The sequence below is a fragment of the Aquarana catesbeiana genome, linkage group LG05 (genome assembly GCF_042186555.1).
Source record: "Aquarana catesbeiana isolate 2022-GZ linkage group LG05, ASM4218655v1, whole genome shotgun sequence".
Classification (NCBI taxonomy): Eukaryota; Metazoa; Chordata; class Amphibia; order Anura; family Ranidae; genus Aquarana; species Aquarana catesbeiana.
Genome location: NC_133328.1, coordinates 465,759,267 through 465,775,947, shown reverse-complemented (window position 1 = coordinate 465,775,947; position 16,681 = coordinate 465,759,267). Strand labels below are relative to the sequence as shown.

Genomic DNA, 16,681 nt, shown 5'->3' with positions numbered 1-16,681 from the left:
AGCAATAAAGTGAGCGTATATAAATAAATATACTATATTAACATCTATGATGCTGTTTTGATGTTACATTTTGAAAGAAGCTGAACTACAGCAGTAGGAAGGTGGTGGAGGCCATGCTGGTACACCCCGCACTGCTCAGCACTAAACCTTTAGCCTTTCAAAATTAAACATCCAAATACCGGGGGGCGTGGTCAAGATGGAGACCTGACAGGACGTGCGAGACGGGAGCTCTGTACCTAGCAGGCTGAATTATCCGATTTATGGGATACTCCTATACCCTGAATGATCTGCCAAGCTGAAGTTGAGGTCAGGCATGCGAAGACAGAAACCCGGGACACAGAGGACAAGGCAATCGGCTCAAAACACACCACCGCTAGTCTGGGCTCAAGACACACGTGGAGCGGCACTCTTAAATATGGCGTCACAGACGGAGCAGGCAGAGCCGCCATCCCTCGGAGCGGAGCAATTCCAAGCCCTTATGCAGGCTATATCTGGCTGCCAGACGACTTTGACCACGAAAATTGAACAAATACAGCTGGAAATGGGTCTGGTCAGAGGGGATATGGACAAATACAGGGACAGGCTGACAGAGGCTGAGCGAAGAGTAGGGGAAAATGAGGATACGATCCGAGATCACAATGCCTCCATTCACCCATTGCAAGTGAAAATGAAATCGCTGGAATCCCGCGCTGAAGACCAGGAGAACAGAAATCTCAGAAATAACCTGAGGTTAGTGGGAGGTGAGGGAGCTGAGGGTCGCGACCCGGAGGCCTATACAGAGCGCCTGCTACGCACTCTCCTTCCACAGGCGACTTTTTCCCCTCACTTTGTGGTGGAGCGAGCCCATAGAATGCCGTCGGCTCGGGGTCCACCTGGTGCTCCACCGCGCACCTTCATATTTCGTTTGATGAATTTTAGAGACCGAGACTTGGTCCTAAGGGAGGTGAGAAAAGTGGGAGAATTGCGACATGAAAACGCAAAGGTTATGCTGTTCCCAGACTTCTCTGTGGAGAGACAGCGCAGGACATTCGACCAGGTCAAGGCCCAGCTGCATAACAAGGGACTTAAATATAACATGTTGTTCCCCGCAAAGCTCAGAGTGGTGGATGGCGAAACCACCAAATTCTTTCCTTGCCTCGTAACCATTGATCGACATACTGGAGATTGATACAACTACCCTTCTGAGGAGCCTGAATGGTCCGTTGGTAAGCAAGACAATCCTGTGTTCCAGGTATCTCACCTACAAATATGAGATTGGGAGGTCTGATGAACTGGGCCCCGTGATACATTTTATTTTGTTGAAATGTGGCCCTGGCCTTTGGCGAGGTGGGATCCTAGGCACTAACTTGCCAGATACTCTGATTTATGGAGCTCGGGGGTCTGATTACATTTCAGTTACACATTGTGATGTGGCGGCTGCTGCTGCCTCTCCTCCCCCCGCTCCCCCCCCGCTTCTCCCCCCCCCCCTCTTCTCCCCCTTCGCTTCTCCCCCCTGAGTGTTGGAAACAGTAGAACTCATGACTTATACTATTTTCCTGGATTGATATAAGAGGAGGCGGGACTCTTGTATGAGCTGCTTGAATGGGGGACTGTGGGTGGTGGGGTGTGGGGAGGTGGTGACCATTCTATGCTCCGTATAACGAATATGCTGTCAGGAATGTGATACTGCTGAGGTCATTGATACCTATACAGACCACAAACGGGACCAGGCCTATGTCTTGTGTAACCTATGGAGATCTCGGACCGTGAGAAGGATCGGTGGTGAAATGTCTCATCCCACAGTTTAGCTTGAACATAATTGTTTGAAATTTACATTACTAACCCTGCCTTTTCTACTACAGGTTGTGTTTAAAAGTTCTGGTAATTAAGCTTTAAACCCTTAGAATATTCTAAGTGTAACTCTCTTCTTGGAGGCTGATAAGATGTGTTATCCCTCACACAATATTTAAGTATAAATTGCCTGCAGGTATAACGTATAATGGAGTCCCTGAACTTCAGAGAGGAACCCGGCGTCCTAGTTATGCCAATTGTTACACACTGCCCCCCTAGGAGGTTTTTTTACTACTTATGAGTTGATTTAAGTTCGGTTTGGGTACTCAAACACCTCAAGGTTTATTTTATGGGGTGTGGGGTAGGATGGGATGGGTGTTCTCTTGTTTTTTTGTTTTCCCTTTCTGTTCTTCTGTTTTTTTCTCTCATTATATGTTTAAGTGCCTTATGCTACAGACAGTGTTACGACAGAATAAGACCAGATTGTATCTTGATAATTTCTACTTTGCTCTTTACTATAATGAGATACCCGTGGGCTATGTGTGGGTTAGGCTACCGCCCCCTTCGGGTCTCAGAGGTATCAGGCTTTCCAGTGGATTCATTTGCCTTCCCGAGATATGGCTCCGATAAGAGTCTTGTCGTGGAACGTCAGAGGACTCAACCACGGGATCAAGCACTCTCTGGTCTTTGACTATCTTAGAAAATATACACCTCATATTTGCATCCTTCAAGAAACTCATTTGGTGGGAGGTAGAATAATGGGCCTAAAAAGATCTTATGTGGCCCACCATTATCATGCCACACACTCCAGGTATGCCCAGGGGGTTAGTATCTTGGTTCACAGATCGCTCAATTTTGAACCCCTTAACGTTGTTATAGACCCGGAGGGTAGTTATGTACTACTACACGCTAATATAGACACAATAGAAATGGTATTGCTGGGTGTGTATCTGCCGCCTCCAGCTAATATTTCCCTGTTACAAAAAATAATCATCCTGATTGCTCAATTCCACACAGACAATGTGATCCTTACGGGGGATTTTAATATTCCACCCAACCCATCTTTAGACAGATTATCCCCAGACTCGGCTACGGACTTTGTGCTGTCTCGCTGGGCTCAGGTGTTTGGATTGGAGGATGTGTGGCATTGGAAACACCCATCGGATCGAATGTTTACATGTCATTCTTCTTCCTATAACACACTATCTCGTATTGACCTCATGTATGCCAGTTTACCCATGCTCCCCAAAATTATTGGAATTGAGATACTTCCTCGGGAATCTCTGACCATTCCTTATTGATGTGTACTGTGCAAACTAACACCCCACAGGCTGATAGATTATGGCGTTTATCTAGGTTCTGGATAGAACACCAAACTATAGAAATAGAAATGCTCAAAGAGATTAAACAATTCTGGTTGATTAACGCCAATACCTCTACCCAGGGGACTGTCTGGGATGCTTTTAAAGCCTATATCAGAGGCTGCTATTTGTCAGCCATTGCTCGGGAGTGTAGGAACGATAAAATCATTTTGGAGGAGGCGGAGGCTAAGGCTCATGATTTAGAAACCCGCTTCGCCCTTACTTCTAACCCTATTACAGCCCAAGACATGAAAGTAGCATACCGAGAGTTAATGCTCCTCAGGGTGCCCAAGGCGAATAAACGCCAATTGGCCCAAACGCAGAGGATCTTCGAGCAAGGGGACAAAACAGGCAGACTTCTAGCCTGGCTGGCCAAGGAACAATCCCCGACCTCCACCATAGCCCGTATTTGTAGGGGGGATGGGATCCTAGTGTCTGACCCTATGCACATAAATTTCTGCTTGGCTGAATACTACTCGGCCCTGTACTCCTCCAGGGCGCGTTACTCCCCTGAAGAGCTTTGCGAATTCCTGGACAAGATACAACTCCCAATGCTAACAACTGCAGCAAGGGAGAGCTTGGATGCCCCGATTACTCTGGAGGAGGTCCAACTGGCGTTGGGCTCCTTGCAAACGGAGAAAACCCCGGGAACAGATGGACTACCTCCTGAATTTTATAAACAATACATAGAGGAAGTAGCAACTAAAATGGATATCATGTTTACTAAGACCCTACAGGATGGCAAACTTCCATTATCTATGGCAGAAGCCGTTATAGTGGTGATTCCCAAACCAGGGAAGGATCCCCAGCTATGTTCCTCCCTGCTCAACTCGGATGCAAAATTAATGACTAAAATTCTAGCTAGGCTCTTAAACGAGGTAATACTCACCCTCATACATGAGGACCAATCAGGCTTTATGCCAGGCAAGGGAACGGATATAAACATTCGTAGGCTGTATGCTGTCCTGGCCCCTGGAGATGGGGATGCTGTAGAGGAAATAGTGGCCTCTCTCGATGTGGAGAAGGCCTTTGATTCAGTGGAGTGGGGCTATCTCTGGGAGGTACTCCGCAGGTTCAGGTTTGGTCCGGTCTTTGTCTCCTGGGTCAGGGCAGTGTACAGGGCCCCAACGGCTAGAGTACGCACGGGCACGGTTCTCTCTCCAACATTTCCCTTGAGTAGGGGTACCAGACAGGGATTCCCCCTCTCACCAGGGCTTTTTGCCCTGGCAATTGAACCTATGGCCGCTCTCCTTAGGGCCACACCTGAGGTACGGGGGATTGTAAGGGGACCCCTCCAAGAAAAGGTGTCGTTATATGCTGACGACACCTTGTTATATCTTAGGGATGATGGAACTTCGTTGCAGGCGGCCCTTACAGTAATCAATAGCTTTGGACAATACTCTGGTATATGCATAAATTGGGGAAAGTCAGTCCTATTCCCTCTCCACTCTAGAATCAGCCCATTGCAGACAGATGGGCAACTTCAAAGGGTCTCCCAGTTTAAATACTTGGGAGTGGAGATCCACCGGGATTTAAAACAATATGTTGCCCTAAATTTGAATCCAGTGGTCAATCAATTGTCTCAAAAATGTCACACATGGAAATCCCTGCCCCTAACCCCTGTGGGTAGGGTTAACTTAATTAAGATGTCGGTGTTGCCCAAGTTTACTTATTTATTTCGCCAAACCCCGATCTCTATACCGGTTACCTTCTTCAGACATTTGGATACTATAGTTACTTCCTTTATTTGGAATGGAAAGGTCCCTAGGATAGCAAAAACAACTTTACAACTACCGGTTACATTAGGAGGTCTAGCCTTACCCTGTTTTCTGAAGTACTAGTGGGCAGCAGTCCTGGTAACTGTTAAATGGTGGCTCTCAGAGAACCCGGCCAACCCAGCATCCACCCTAGAGGCAGCACTCCTTGGTTCATACACAGAGCTGAGGAATCTGGTTCACAGGGGCCCTAGGTCTAACTCACAGGTTACCTCCCTAATGGGTGCAACCCTTAAAGTGTGGGATACGGTTAACAAGAAGCTAATGGGACCCAATATTGGTCCCCAGCAACTCCACTTTGGCATACAGCAATATTTACCCCTGGTAATTTCAGCGAGAGATAGATTTATGCAGTTGAAGTTTCTTCACCGCGCGTACTACTCCCCACTACGCTTAGCGAAAATATACCCTGATAGAACAGCAAATTGCCATAGATGTACCTTAAATGAAGCTGATTTCTTTCACGTGGTCTGGACCTGTCCACATGTGGTGGAGTTCTGGAAAAGTATTCTAACCGAGATTAACTCAGTAGGGAATCTGATGATCCCATACAGCCCAATCCCTCTCCTACTGGGTATTAGCGACTTCCTAGAGGTCTCCTGGAGGCAGTGGTGTATTTAGGTTTTGTGCTGCCCTAGGCCTGACTAAACGCATGCACCCCCCTAATTTAAATACGACCCACCCCATCCTGCCGAGGCCACACCCCTTCCTGTTTAAGACCCACCCTATCATCTGTAAACAACACCCCTTCCTCTTTAGGCTCATTTGGCACCTTTCAGGGGGGAACGGGTACCTGTTTCTGACAGGTACCCTTCCCCACTTCCGGGAGACTGCGCTGTCCCCTCTGAAGTTTGCCCCCCCTCCTCCTTCCTCCGCTGGGCCATTCAGAAAGTGCAACGCGCTTTGCACATGTGCAGTAGGGAACCGGTCAGTTTCCCTTACCATGAATGATAGTGGCAAAACCCGAGAGCCAATCCGAAAATACGCTGAGGTGTCGACATCGCTGGATCCCTGGACAGGTAAGTGTCCTAATATTAAACGTAAGCAGCTACAGTATTTTTAGCTGCTGAGTTTTAATGCTATCACGAGGGGGGGGGGTGTGTCTCACTGTGCCCTATCAAACGCAGTCACTGTGCCCATCAAACGCAGCCACTGTGCCCATCAAACGCAGTCACTGTGCCCATCAAATGCAGCCACTGTGCCCATCAAATGCAGCCACTGTGCCCATCAAATGCAGCCACTGTGCCCATCAAATGCAGCCACTGTGCCCTCCAACGCAGCCACTGTACCCATCAAACACAGTCACTGTGCCCATCAAACACAGCCACTGTGCCCAAACGCAGCCACTGTGCCCATCAAATGCAGCCACTGTGCCCATCAAACGCAGCCACTGTGCCCTCAAACGCAGCCACTGTACCCATCAAACATAGCCATTGTGCCATCAAACATAGCCATTGTGCCCTCAAACGCAGCCACTGTGCCCATCAAATGCTGCCACTGTGCCCTCAAACGCAGCCACTGTGCCCATCAAATGCTGCCACTGTGCCATCAAACGCAGCCACTGTGCCCCATCAAACGCAGCCACTGTGCCCCATCAAACGCAGCCACTGTGCCCCATCAAACGCAGCTACTGTGCCATCAAACGCAGCCACTGTGCCCTCAAACGCAGCCACTGTGCCCATCAAACGCAGCCACTGTGCCATCAAACGCAGCCACTGTGCCATCAAACGCAGCCACTGTGCCCATCAAATTCTGCCAGTGCCCATCAAATGCTGCCAGTGCCCATAATACTGATATACTTTATTAAATCATTGTACCTGCTGTCCTGGGGGTTTCCCTCGTGCTCCTCTCTCTCCTCCTGACGTCACAGCCCCAGGGCCGAGGAGACGATTCACTGCAGGAAAGCAGTGCAGGGGAGGGTAGGCGGAGCTTAAGGCTCCACCTGTCACCTGTTGCTTATGGGGGGCGCGAGTGACACACGCCGCCCCCCCGCATGAGAGAAAGCCCCCCATCCGTCTGACTGATTCCCGGCTCCCGCTGCCGCCTCCCGCACACTTGCAGCCCACGGCGGCCGGCTTTCTGTAGCGGCGCCGCGGTGTATGGGCATGCTTGTCAGAGAGTAGGGGGCGTGAGATACAAGCACACCCATACACAGCGGCGCCGCTACAGAAAGCCGGCCGCCGTGGGCTGCAAGTGTGCGGGAGGCGGCAGCGGGAGCCGGGAATCAGTCAGACGGATGGGGGGCTTTCTCTCATGCGGGGGGCAGCCTATTTTGCCGCCCCCCGCAAAGTGCCGCCCTAGGCCTAGGCCAAAACACAGCCCTGCCTGGAGGAAAAAATTGTATCTTTTATACTACACTGTATGCGAGAAAAGCATTACTAATGCAATGGAATCAACCCAAACAGCCCACTAAACAACTCTGGCAATCATTAGTAAATGCAGCATTACCGTTATATAAATTAACATACTTGGGTAAAAACTGTCCCAAGAAATTTGATAAAATTTGGGCAGCATGGGTGAAGGCGAAACATCTAACTATTGAGTAAGATCTGTGGACCACTACCCACTATACCTGTCATGAGCTCCTCCCACCGGTTGTCCCCTGCTCTTACTTTCTTGTTTAAGAGGTGAATAGGGTTGTATGGAGGGTGCTTAACGAGCCCCCCCCCCCTTCCCGAGGGTAATATTTTAGAACTATGTTTGTAGTTTTTTTTGAGTCATCTGATGCAAGGAACCTGTTAACTGATGGATACTTGTGCTGCTAAGGTTTTACTTGTTCTGCTATGTAAGAAAAACTGTGATTACTGTCTGTAAGCTTTTGTAACTCGACATAAATGTTTGTTTTGTGAAAATCTAAATAAACTATATGTTAAAAAAAAACATCCAAACACCATCACAGATATCAATACACTATATTTATTTATATATGCTCACTTCATTGCTAAAATTACTCTGAAATTCAAGACGTAGCTGGGTGTAGTAAGATGTCCGCATGGGTGTTCTATCAGAATACCGCTACCCATCAGATCATAAATTGTGTGAAACGCATCCTGCCATGGAATGCATGGTGGAACACATCGTTCATACGCGGTATTTTTTGGTAGGAATGTCACTTTCGTTGCACAATCTGATGGGTAGTGGTAATCTGATAGAACACCGGTCATAGACAGAGTGATTTACTTTCCTGCAACCTGAAAGAAAATTGCTTCATTCCCCCATCAACACAGTCAACTCCCACAGGAGCCATTGTATTCTATAATAGCCACTAGCAATAATCACATGTAAAAAACGACACACTGGTTGTACCCAGGTTGATCAATAAATCATCTTGGGTACAATCAGCCTGCCCATACATGGTTTGAATCCCGGACGGTTCCTGCTGAACCAACCAAGATTCAAACCGTCTATGGTTGTCTTAGCTCTCTACAACTGAAATATCAACTTTACTGGACTGAACTATTAATATGTTATCTAGTAACAAGCTTTGTTTACCTGTATGCCAATGGATAGGTTTTTCCTGAACTGATTCTTTTTCCTGTCGTCTGCAGTGATGGTGGCAACAGTTGATGTAGAGTTTACTGTCATGGTGTTGTCCATGTGTTGGCTGGCTGGGCCATGGATCTGAGCATTGGCAGCTTCAATAGCAGCAGTAAGTGCTTTCATACTGTCCAGGCTCTCAGTAGAATTACTGAGCCCTGACTGACTAATCATATCCCCCCTTTGTCCATGTCCATCCATATAGGCATCTTGGGCAGATTCTGTACTACTTTGAGCTGTGATGGAGATGAAAGGTTTTGTTGTTGTCCTGGGTGGTACCGGAGGAGGTGTCTTTTTATATGTGGTGATGCATGAAGATACTGAAAAGAGAAAATAACAAAAATATATAATACATGCCTATTGATTCTGTTTTAAAACAGATTCTTGGTGTACAAATTATATCAACAGAATGCTTGTAATGAAGAAACGTGTAGATTCAACACCGGTACGAGTAATGGAGAAAGATTTTGTAGGAAGAAAGGTGAACTCAGGACATGCTTAGGTTTTATTGTGCTGACTCACATTTGTAAAAACAATGCAGATTAGTATAACAGTCTAACTGTCAACTGTGTATTTGGAAATAGTTTTATAATATATATGACATCAATTTCCAACTAAATTCGCAACAATAGTATTGAGCAAGATCCATCTACAAATACTCAATATCTGCCATCTGATATGCTGCCCCTAATATTGTTCCTAAGTAGCACATACCCTTTAAATTGTGCTGTAGAAAAATTTGGTTAAACACAAAATGGCCATCTGTATCTATTCTACAATAGTACAGTGATCTTCAGACCAAATCCCACAACTCTATGCGTTTTAAGGGCATATCTCCCTCTTTTTCAAGCCTCTCAAAGCTCTGGAAATTGGGAGACACCCTTGAAATACATCGCCTGTACTGTTTTGGGTCCACAGTTGCACACAGTCTGCACTCCTTGTCCATCTAGGCACAGTCAGGAGACTCTGCCAGATCAGTCATTCATGGAGCAGATTCTTTCTACAGGAGTGACAGCTGCCAGAACTTCCTTCAACCATTGGCCAATGTCATGTTAGCTTATATTGAACTGTTCTATACCAGCCTGATGGGCATTGTTGTAAATGTAAGTTGTCACCCTGCTTTGTTCAATAAATGCTATCTTTTTTACTACACAAGATTTGTGTACTTTTGTCTTCTCTTACTGTTAATGTATGGGTACCCTCCATTGAGCTGTAGCAGCCAGATCGAGGGTGGCTTGCCATCTATGGACTAACTTTCCATTTTACCCAAAGTAACTGCAGATTAATAACCCTTTCATATTGTTCTGGGGGCATGATTCACTTAATTACTGTGCCCTTTATTACTGCATTTTTTCATAACTATTAAGTTGGTGTCACCCAAGCCCAACTTTCTGTCTGAGTCCCCATTGAGCAGATTTACCCTTCTTTTCCCTTTGTTAGTGTTGGTGACCATTGTAACTGAGAAAGAAAGTGAGGGGAAGTACAACATTTTAGAGCCCCAGAACAAGAGGTAAAGGGAACATTTCCAAAAGGGGCACATATTCCAGGAAGAACTGTCTAAGAATGAAATTACCTTCACTTTGGGAGATTTCCACTAACTTCCTGTTGTGCCTCTGAGATAGGAAGTAAAGGTAAATGTCCCCAATAGTACACAGACAGCGAAGGAATAACCTGGTAGGTTATCCAAAATTATTCCAAGGTCCCCTTTTATGTGGTAGGAATAGTTAACAGAACTTTAGTTTAGAAAGGTCTGTTTACCCCACAATATATGTGAGGACAGAGGGGGAGATTTACTAAAACTGGTGAACACAGAATCTGGTGTAGCTGTGCATATTGAGTAATCAGCTTCTAAATCTTATTGTCAACGTTTAAATCAACAAGCTGAAGTTAGAAGCTGATTGGTTTCTATGCACAGCTGTACCAGATTCTGTGCGCACCAGTTTTAGTAAATCTTCCCCACAAAGTCACTCTTTCTAGCTCCCTTCGTAGCCAGTAGTACTCCGGTGTGAGTCTGATTTATATTTTCAGCTGATTGCTGGGGATCAATTAAACCTAATATAGGGAAAAATTTTATTTAACACAATTACATTTATGTCTAACTGTTCTTTAATATATTTAAAGAAAGCAAATTGAATGTTTACTTCTTTATTTGTTCGCCGGCCTATTATTGGACTTTATGACACTGTAGAAACAATATAATGTTTCGTATACAGTCATGCTTATATCTTATTAAAGGAGAGCAAGTCAAAAAACTGAACTATGCATATCAAACAAAAGGCACAATGCATCTTTAAGGGTTCTTAAAATAAAACGGTGAATGGAAGTACGTTTGCTCACATTTTACCATTGTGTTAAACCCTACTGCCAGAAGAACCATCAATTAAATCAACAACTCTGGTCAAATTTCCAGTATCTCAGCAAAGTGGAAAATTCAAATAAACATCTACATGGCTTATACAGAGAACAAAAGAGAACTATGTTCACAAGCCTCTGCATGTCAAGTGTCTTGTAGGTTGTAATGTAGAAATAACCTAGGACATATAAATATAAAAAGACACTGTGATATTGGATAATATACTCCTCGATGTCCTACAAACGTGAAGCTATCACCTAAAAGGTGCACTAAGGTCACTCATTAAGTAAAATGTTTGGATTGAGTCTTTCAATACCTGGATTAATGTCAGAAGCAGAGATGAGTACATTTTTATAAAATCTGCTACACTGTTATTATGCCAAATTCCTTTCATATACCGGTATATCTTTATGTGGTTAAAAAAAAAAAAAGATCACAATGAATAAATTAGATTGCATTGCTGCCAGTCATTAGAATACAGAGCCCCACTGGTTTCCACTGAAGGTCAGACATTAAGGAACTTGGGCCAAGTGCTACAGGAGCAGTGCAAGCTACAGATGTACAAGAGCAATGGGTCAAAGAACTCTTTTACTCATTCACCTTCCCAGGAGGGGTTAGATTTGGTGTGCCAGATACATTGGCACTGTATATAAATATTTGGGCTAACTGGTTTACTATTACCTAGTTACAAAGTAATACAAATACAGCCATCTTAAATAATACCCAACTCTATGCACTCCCCTTCTGTAAGGTAAATGTACAGTGGGTATAGAAAAGAATCACCCCCCTTTAAAATAATCACATTTTGTTGCCTTGCAGCCTGAAATGAAGACAGACACAGTTCTTGTTTTATGTGTAGCTGTATTTACTAGTGCAACTTATAACTTCCAAGTGAAAGATATAACACCAACATGTCAGAAAATAAATAAATAAACAGAATCTCTGAGTTGGAAAAAGGATCACCCCCCCCCTTATGTCAGCATTTTGTTGGACCACATTTTGCTTTAATTACAGCCTTTAGTCTATTGGGATATGTCTCTAATAACTTTGAACATCTAGACTTTGCAATATTTGCCCACTCTTCTTTGCAGAGCTGCTCAAGTTCAATTAAATTTAATGGTGACCATTTGTGGACTGCAGTCTTCAAGTCATTCCACAGATTTTCAATGGGGTTTAAATGTGGACTCTGACTAGGCCATGTAAGGACATTCGCCTTTTTCTCCTTCAACCACTGTGTGGTCATTTTTGCTGTGTGCTTTGGGTCATTGTCATGTTGGATGGTAAACCTTCTTCTCATTGACATCTTTCTGGCAGAGGGCAGAAGATTTTCCTCAAGAATTCCTCAGAGGCCAAATAATTCAATTTTAGTCTCATATGACCACCTTAAACACTTTTGAAGATTCTGAGGCCACATGGAAAAGGGTCTTATGGTCAAATGAGACTAAAATTGAATTATTTAGCCTAAACACCAAACAATATGTCTGGCGGAAATCCAATACAGTTCACCATCCAGATAACACCATTCCTACAGTAAAGCATGGAGGTGGTAATATCCTGTTATGGGGGTGTGTCTCTGCAGCAGGGACTGGAACACTTGTCAGGATAGAAGAAAAATAGATGGGGCAAAATACTGTCAAATTCTTGAGGAAAATCTGCTGCCCTTTGCCAGAAAGTTGTCAATGGGAAGCAGGTTTACCTTCCAACATGACAATGACCCAAAGCACACAGTAAAAATGACCACACATTGGTTGAAGGAGAAAAAGGTGAATGTCCTTGCATGGCCTAGTCAGAGCCCAGACTTAAACCCCATGAAAATCAGTGGAATGACCTGAAGACTGCAGTCCACAAATGGTCAACATCGAATTTAACTGAACTTGAGCAGTTCTGCAAAGAAGAGTGAGCAAATATTGCAAAGTCTAGATGTGCAAAGTTATTAGAGACATATCCCAATAGACTAAAGGCTGTTTCTAAAGCAAAAGGTGGTCCAACAAAATACTGACACAAGGGGGATCCTTTTTGCAGCTCAGTCATTCTGTTTTTGAATTTTTTTAAAAAAATTTCTGACATGTTGGTGTTTTATCTATAACTTGCACTAGTAAATACAGCTGGCTAAAACAAAAACTATGTATGTCTTCATTTCAGGCTGCAAAGCAACAAAATGTGATTATTTTAAAGGGGGGGGGGTGATCCTTTTCTATACCCACTGTATATGAACAGTAGGAAAACAACTAATTACACACCGTTTACTTAAAATAGCAGCACTAAATGGATAGTAAAGGTTTTTTTTTGGCTTAAAATAAAAAATATGTTATATTTAGCTGCTCTGTGCAACCATATGGCACAGAGCGGTCACTTACCTCCTCTTTTGCAGTCCCCTGCTGGCGCTGTGTGCTCCTTCTTCTTCCAAGTGCCCCCTCAGCAAGCTGGCTACTAAGGGGGCACCCATGTGCTTGCATGCTTCCGAGCTGGGCCACGCCTCCGCTCTCCCTCCTTGCAGTATTTGACTGACAGCAGCAAAAGCCTACGGCTCCTGGTGCTGCCTGTGCCTCCCATGGGACCAGAAAGTGGAGGAGTGGTGCTGCACATGGGACAGTGATGGAGCGGTGGGAGAAGCTAGAAAAGCATTCAAAGTGGATCTTCACTGCATCTGAGCACCACAAACCAAAATCGCCATTTAATTAATATTTAGTATTCAAAGCAAACTCCCCCATTCGTCCATGTCGCAATGCTTTATTTTGTTAAGAAATCACTTTGAAAAACACCCCACTAGCATTTCTGGCTGTGGCAATCTTGAGTAAGGGGAAATTATTCATGTAGTACTTACTTCTTGGAATTCATCTGCCCTTAGCTCAAGCATACAGGCAGAAGGGAGTGCATAGCTGAGGAAGCCCATCCTCCTCTCCCCCCTAAAGACTCCTGGGATATATAACATAATTTGCCTGGGCAAAAAAATCAGGAATTAACCGAAGATATGAAAAAAAAAATCTTATCTATTTATTAATGATAGCAGCATGAGGATTAAAAACTATAAATGTGGATTGGGAGAGTTCCACTTTAATGGCAGTGGGTACAGTTATTGAGGTGTTTTTACCTGAATGTATACAATACATTAGGTAAAAAAAAAAAAACTGTTTGGACTTTACAAGCATTTTAATGTTTACAGTGAAAAATCTGAACATTTTATTTATAACAACACTAAACACTGAAATTGTTAGCTATTGCAAAAATTATCATGTACCATGTAAACTGCATAACGGTTTGTCCATTTGCTGAAACTTTTTTTTCCTTAACAAGGTTTTATTGAGTTGGTCTAACATGCAATCTCACAGTATGGCATTTATGAGAAATAAATTGCCATTTATCAAACTATTTCCAGTACACAGCATAAGCGGGAAAGGCAGTAGGCTTAGACATTAAAGAAAATAGGAGAAGACTATTACATCTACTGGCATATCTGGACTAAAAAATATTTTCTGATTGGTTCCTATGGTAGGTCTAGATAGCAGAGTGAGATGTTTGGAATTTCAGAATATCCAGGAAAGTACATTTCAAAGCACCTAATTAAAAGTATTTAATAAATAGTTTAAAGCATATCTAGACCCAAAATAAATAAAAAATTGAAAAGATTGCAGCTTACCAATTCATACTATGTGGTGACTTCATTTTTTTTTCTTTAATTTCACTTGGTGATCCTGTCAGTAAAACACTTTATGTTCTGGGTTGACAACTTAAGGTGGCCAAAGGTAGATTGAACTGGCTGAATATTGATCCATGTGTGGCCACTGCCGCTCAATAGAACGGACCTGTTGAAAAAAAGCCACCTGATCAGCAGTTGCAGCCAATGGTTACAGCACTGATCTGTGTATTCCAGCATCAGAGGAGTCCCCCACTGTCAGAATACAATAGCACAGCGGGGAGGATTCCCACGCCCACCTTGAATGTGTTAATGAGGAAATCATTTCAGTTTTTCTCATTCAGCCAGCTGGTTGAACAAAAAATACTGAGCCATGTATGGCCAGCTTTACTGTACTCTAAGAAGGGCTAGCATTGCTACCCCCGACTGCTCTTCTGCTGTGGACTACAAACACCCCAACCACCCCTCATTACACAAAGGTGAGTTGTTTTGTAGTTTACAAAAGATTCCTTGGAAAGCTGATAACATTGTTTGAGATTCAGTTCAGTGCACAGGAATTTACAAAGACACAATAATCCTAACCTAAAATATGAATAATTCTGTATTCACAGAAAATGTACTTAGCGTGAAAAAAGGAAAACGAATATCTAACAATCATATCTAAAACTGGTAAGCTGCTGTATATGTTTATATATATATATTTTCTTTGTGGGGGGGGGGTTTACATATTACTTAAATGTTGTCATACAATACCTTAGATTTCAAAAGGCTGGGACAACAATCAAGTCGTCAATCGGGGTAGCTTTATCATCAACCACCACTATAAGATAAAGAATGTAATGGCCAGGCTGTCAGCTAACTTCTTATCTTTCTACTTTTCACTACACAGATAAGACTCTGTCGCATGGGCATACTGGAAAACCAGCAGCTGATTGGCATCTGATCAGCGCTGGCAGCCAATGGCTGCCAATGCTAATGGTGTGTTGTGGCAGGGGGGCAGCCCCCCTGTCAGAACATAATACTTCAACAGGGAGATCACTGCACTAACATCACACATGCCTAAATGGATTTTTGTAGGATATCCAGGGGTCCCAGACTTTCATAAACTTGGCATGGGAATTTTCAAGTATAGAAGTAAGCGTCTTGTGAACCATAGTCCCCATCAATCTGTGTTGGACTTCGGCAAGATTAAGGAATGATTATTTCCAAGCTCTAGTCAATGTTTGCTTAGCTGTGTGGAAAACAAATCCCACCAGCTTCTGCTGAGATTTAGTAAGGGACGGGATCAGCTTGTGTAGCAAGGCTTCCCAGGGATAACTGGCTAATGATGTATTCAGGATCTACCTAATCAGAGAATATACCTTTTTCCAAAATCAGATCACTTTGGGGCTTGGCCACCAGGTAAAAAGGTGTCGTGTTCCCAACAGCCTCAAAATCACATCAGAGAGACAGCAAGAACAAAGTTCTAGAGTACAACATGAGAGTACTTTGTAGGCGTTTCCTTGGGCTAATGCCGCGTACAAACAAGCGGACTTTACGGCAGACTTTGCCCGGCGAACGGGATTTTGTCGGACAATTCGATCGTGTGTGGGCTCCAGCGGACTTTGTTTTCTCAAAAGTTGGACAGACTTAGATTTGAAACATGTTTCAAATCTATCAGACGGACTCGAGCCCGGTCGAAAAGTCTGCTCGTCTGTATGCTAGTTCGACGGACAAAAAGCCACGCTAGGGCAGCTATTGGCTACTGGCTATGAACTTCTTTATTTTAGTCCAGTCGTACGTCATCACGTACGAATTTGACGGACTTTGGTTGATTGTGTGTAGGCAAGTCCGTTCATTCAGAAAGTCCGTCGTAAAGTCCGTCGAAAAGTCCGCCGGGCAAAGTCTGCCGTAAAGTCCGCTCGTGTGTACGCGGCATAAGATATTATGTGAACATTTGAAAGTAAAAAGCCAGATTTTGTTTCCTGTGGCTGGGTCTGAGGGAGTAGCGTGATCTTGTCCCATTTTTCAACATAGGAAAGTTTGAGAGAGGAAATAGAATCCAGAAGGCAGGAGTAAAGGTCAGAGACCAGTCCTTTCAGATTGGGGTCCTTGCAGCAACCGTGTTTGAATGCCATGAGGCATTTAGGGGGCCTGGAATGAGGTATGTGGAGGCTACGAACATAGTGACTTATTTGAGTGTACCGAAAGTCCTCAGTGGTTGCCAATTGCCAGTGCTGTTGAAGGTATTGTAAGGATTTGACTCTATCAA

At 44.0% G+C, this 16,681-nt stretch overlaps 1 protein-coding gene across 7 annotated transcripts in view; it reads right to left on the bottom strand.

The window, feature by feature from the left end:
- DLGAP1 (DLG associated protein 1) overlaps positions 1 to 16,681 on the bottom strand; it is an 834,809-nt gene that overhangs the window by 119,389 nt on the left and 698,739 nt on the right. For all 7 annotated transcript variants that reach the window (XM_073631412.1, XM_073631415.1, XM_073631414.1 and 4 more), the window contains one exon: positions 8,399 to 8,763. In XM_073631412.1, coding sequence (XP_073487513.1) covers positions 8,399 to 8,763 — 365 coding nt within the window. The remainder of the gene's footprint in view (positions 1 to 8,398; positions 8,764 to 16,681) is intronic.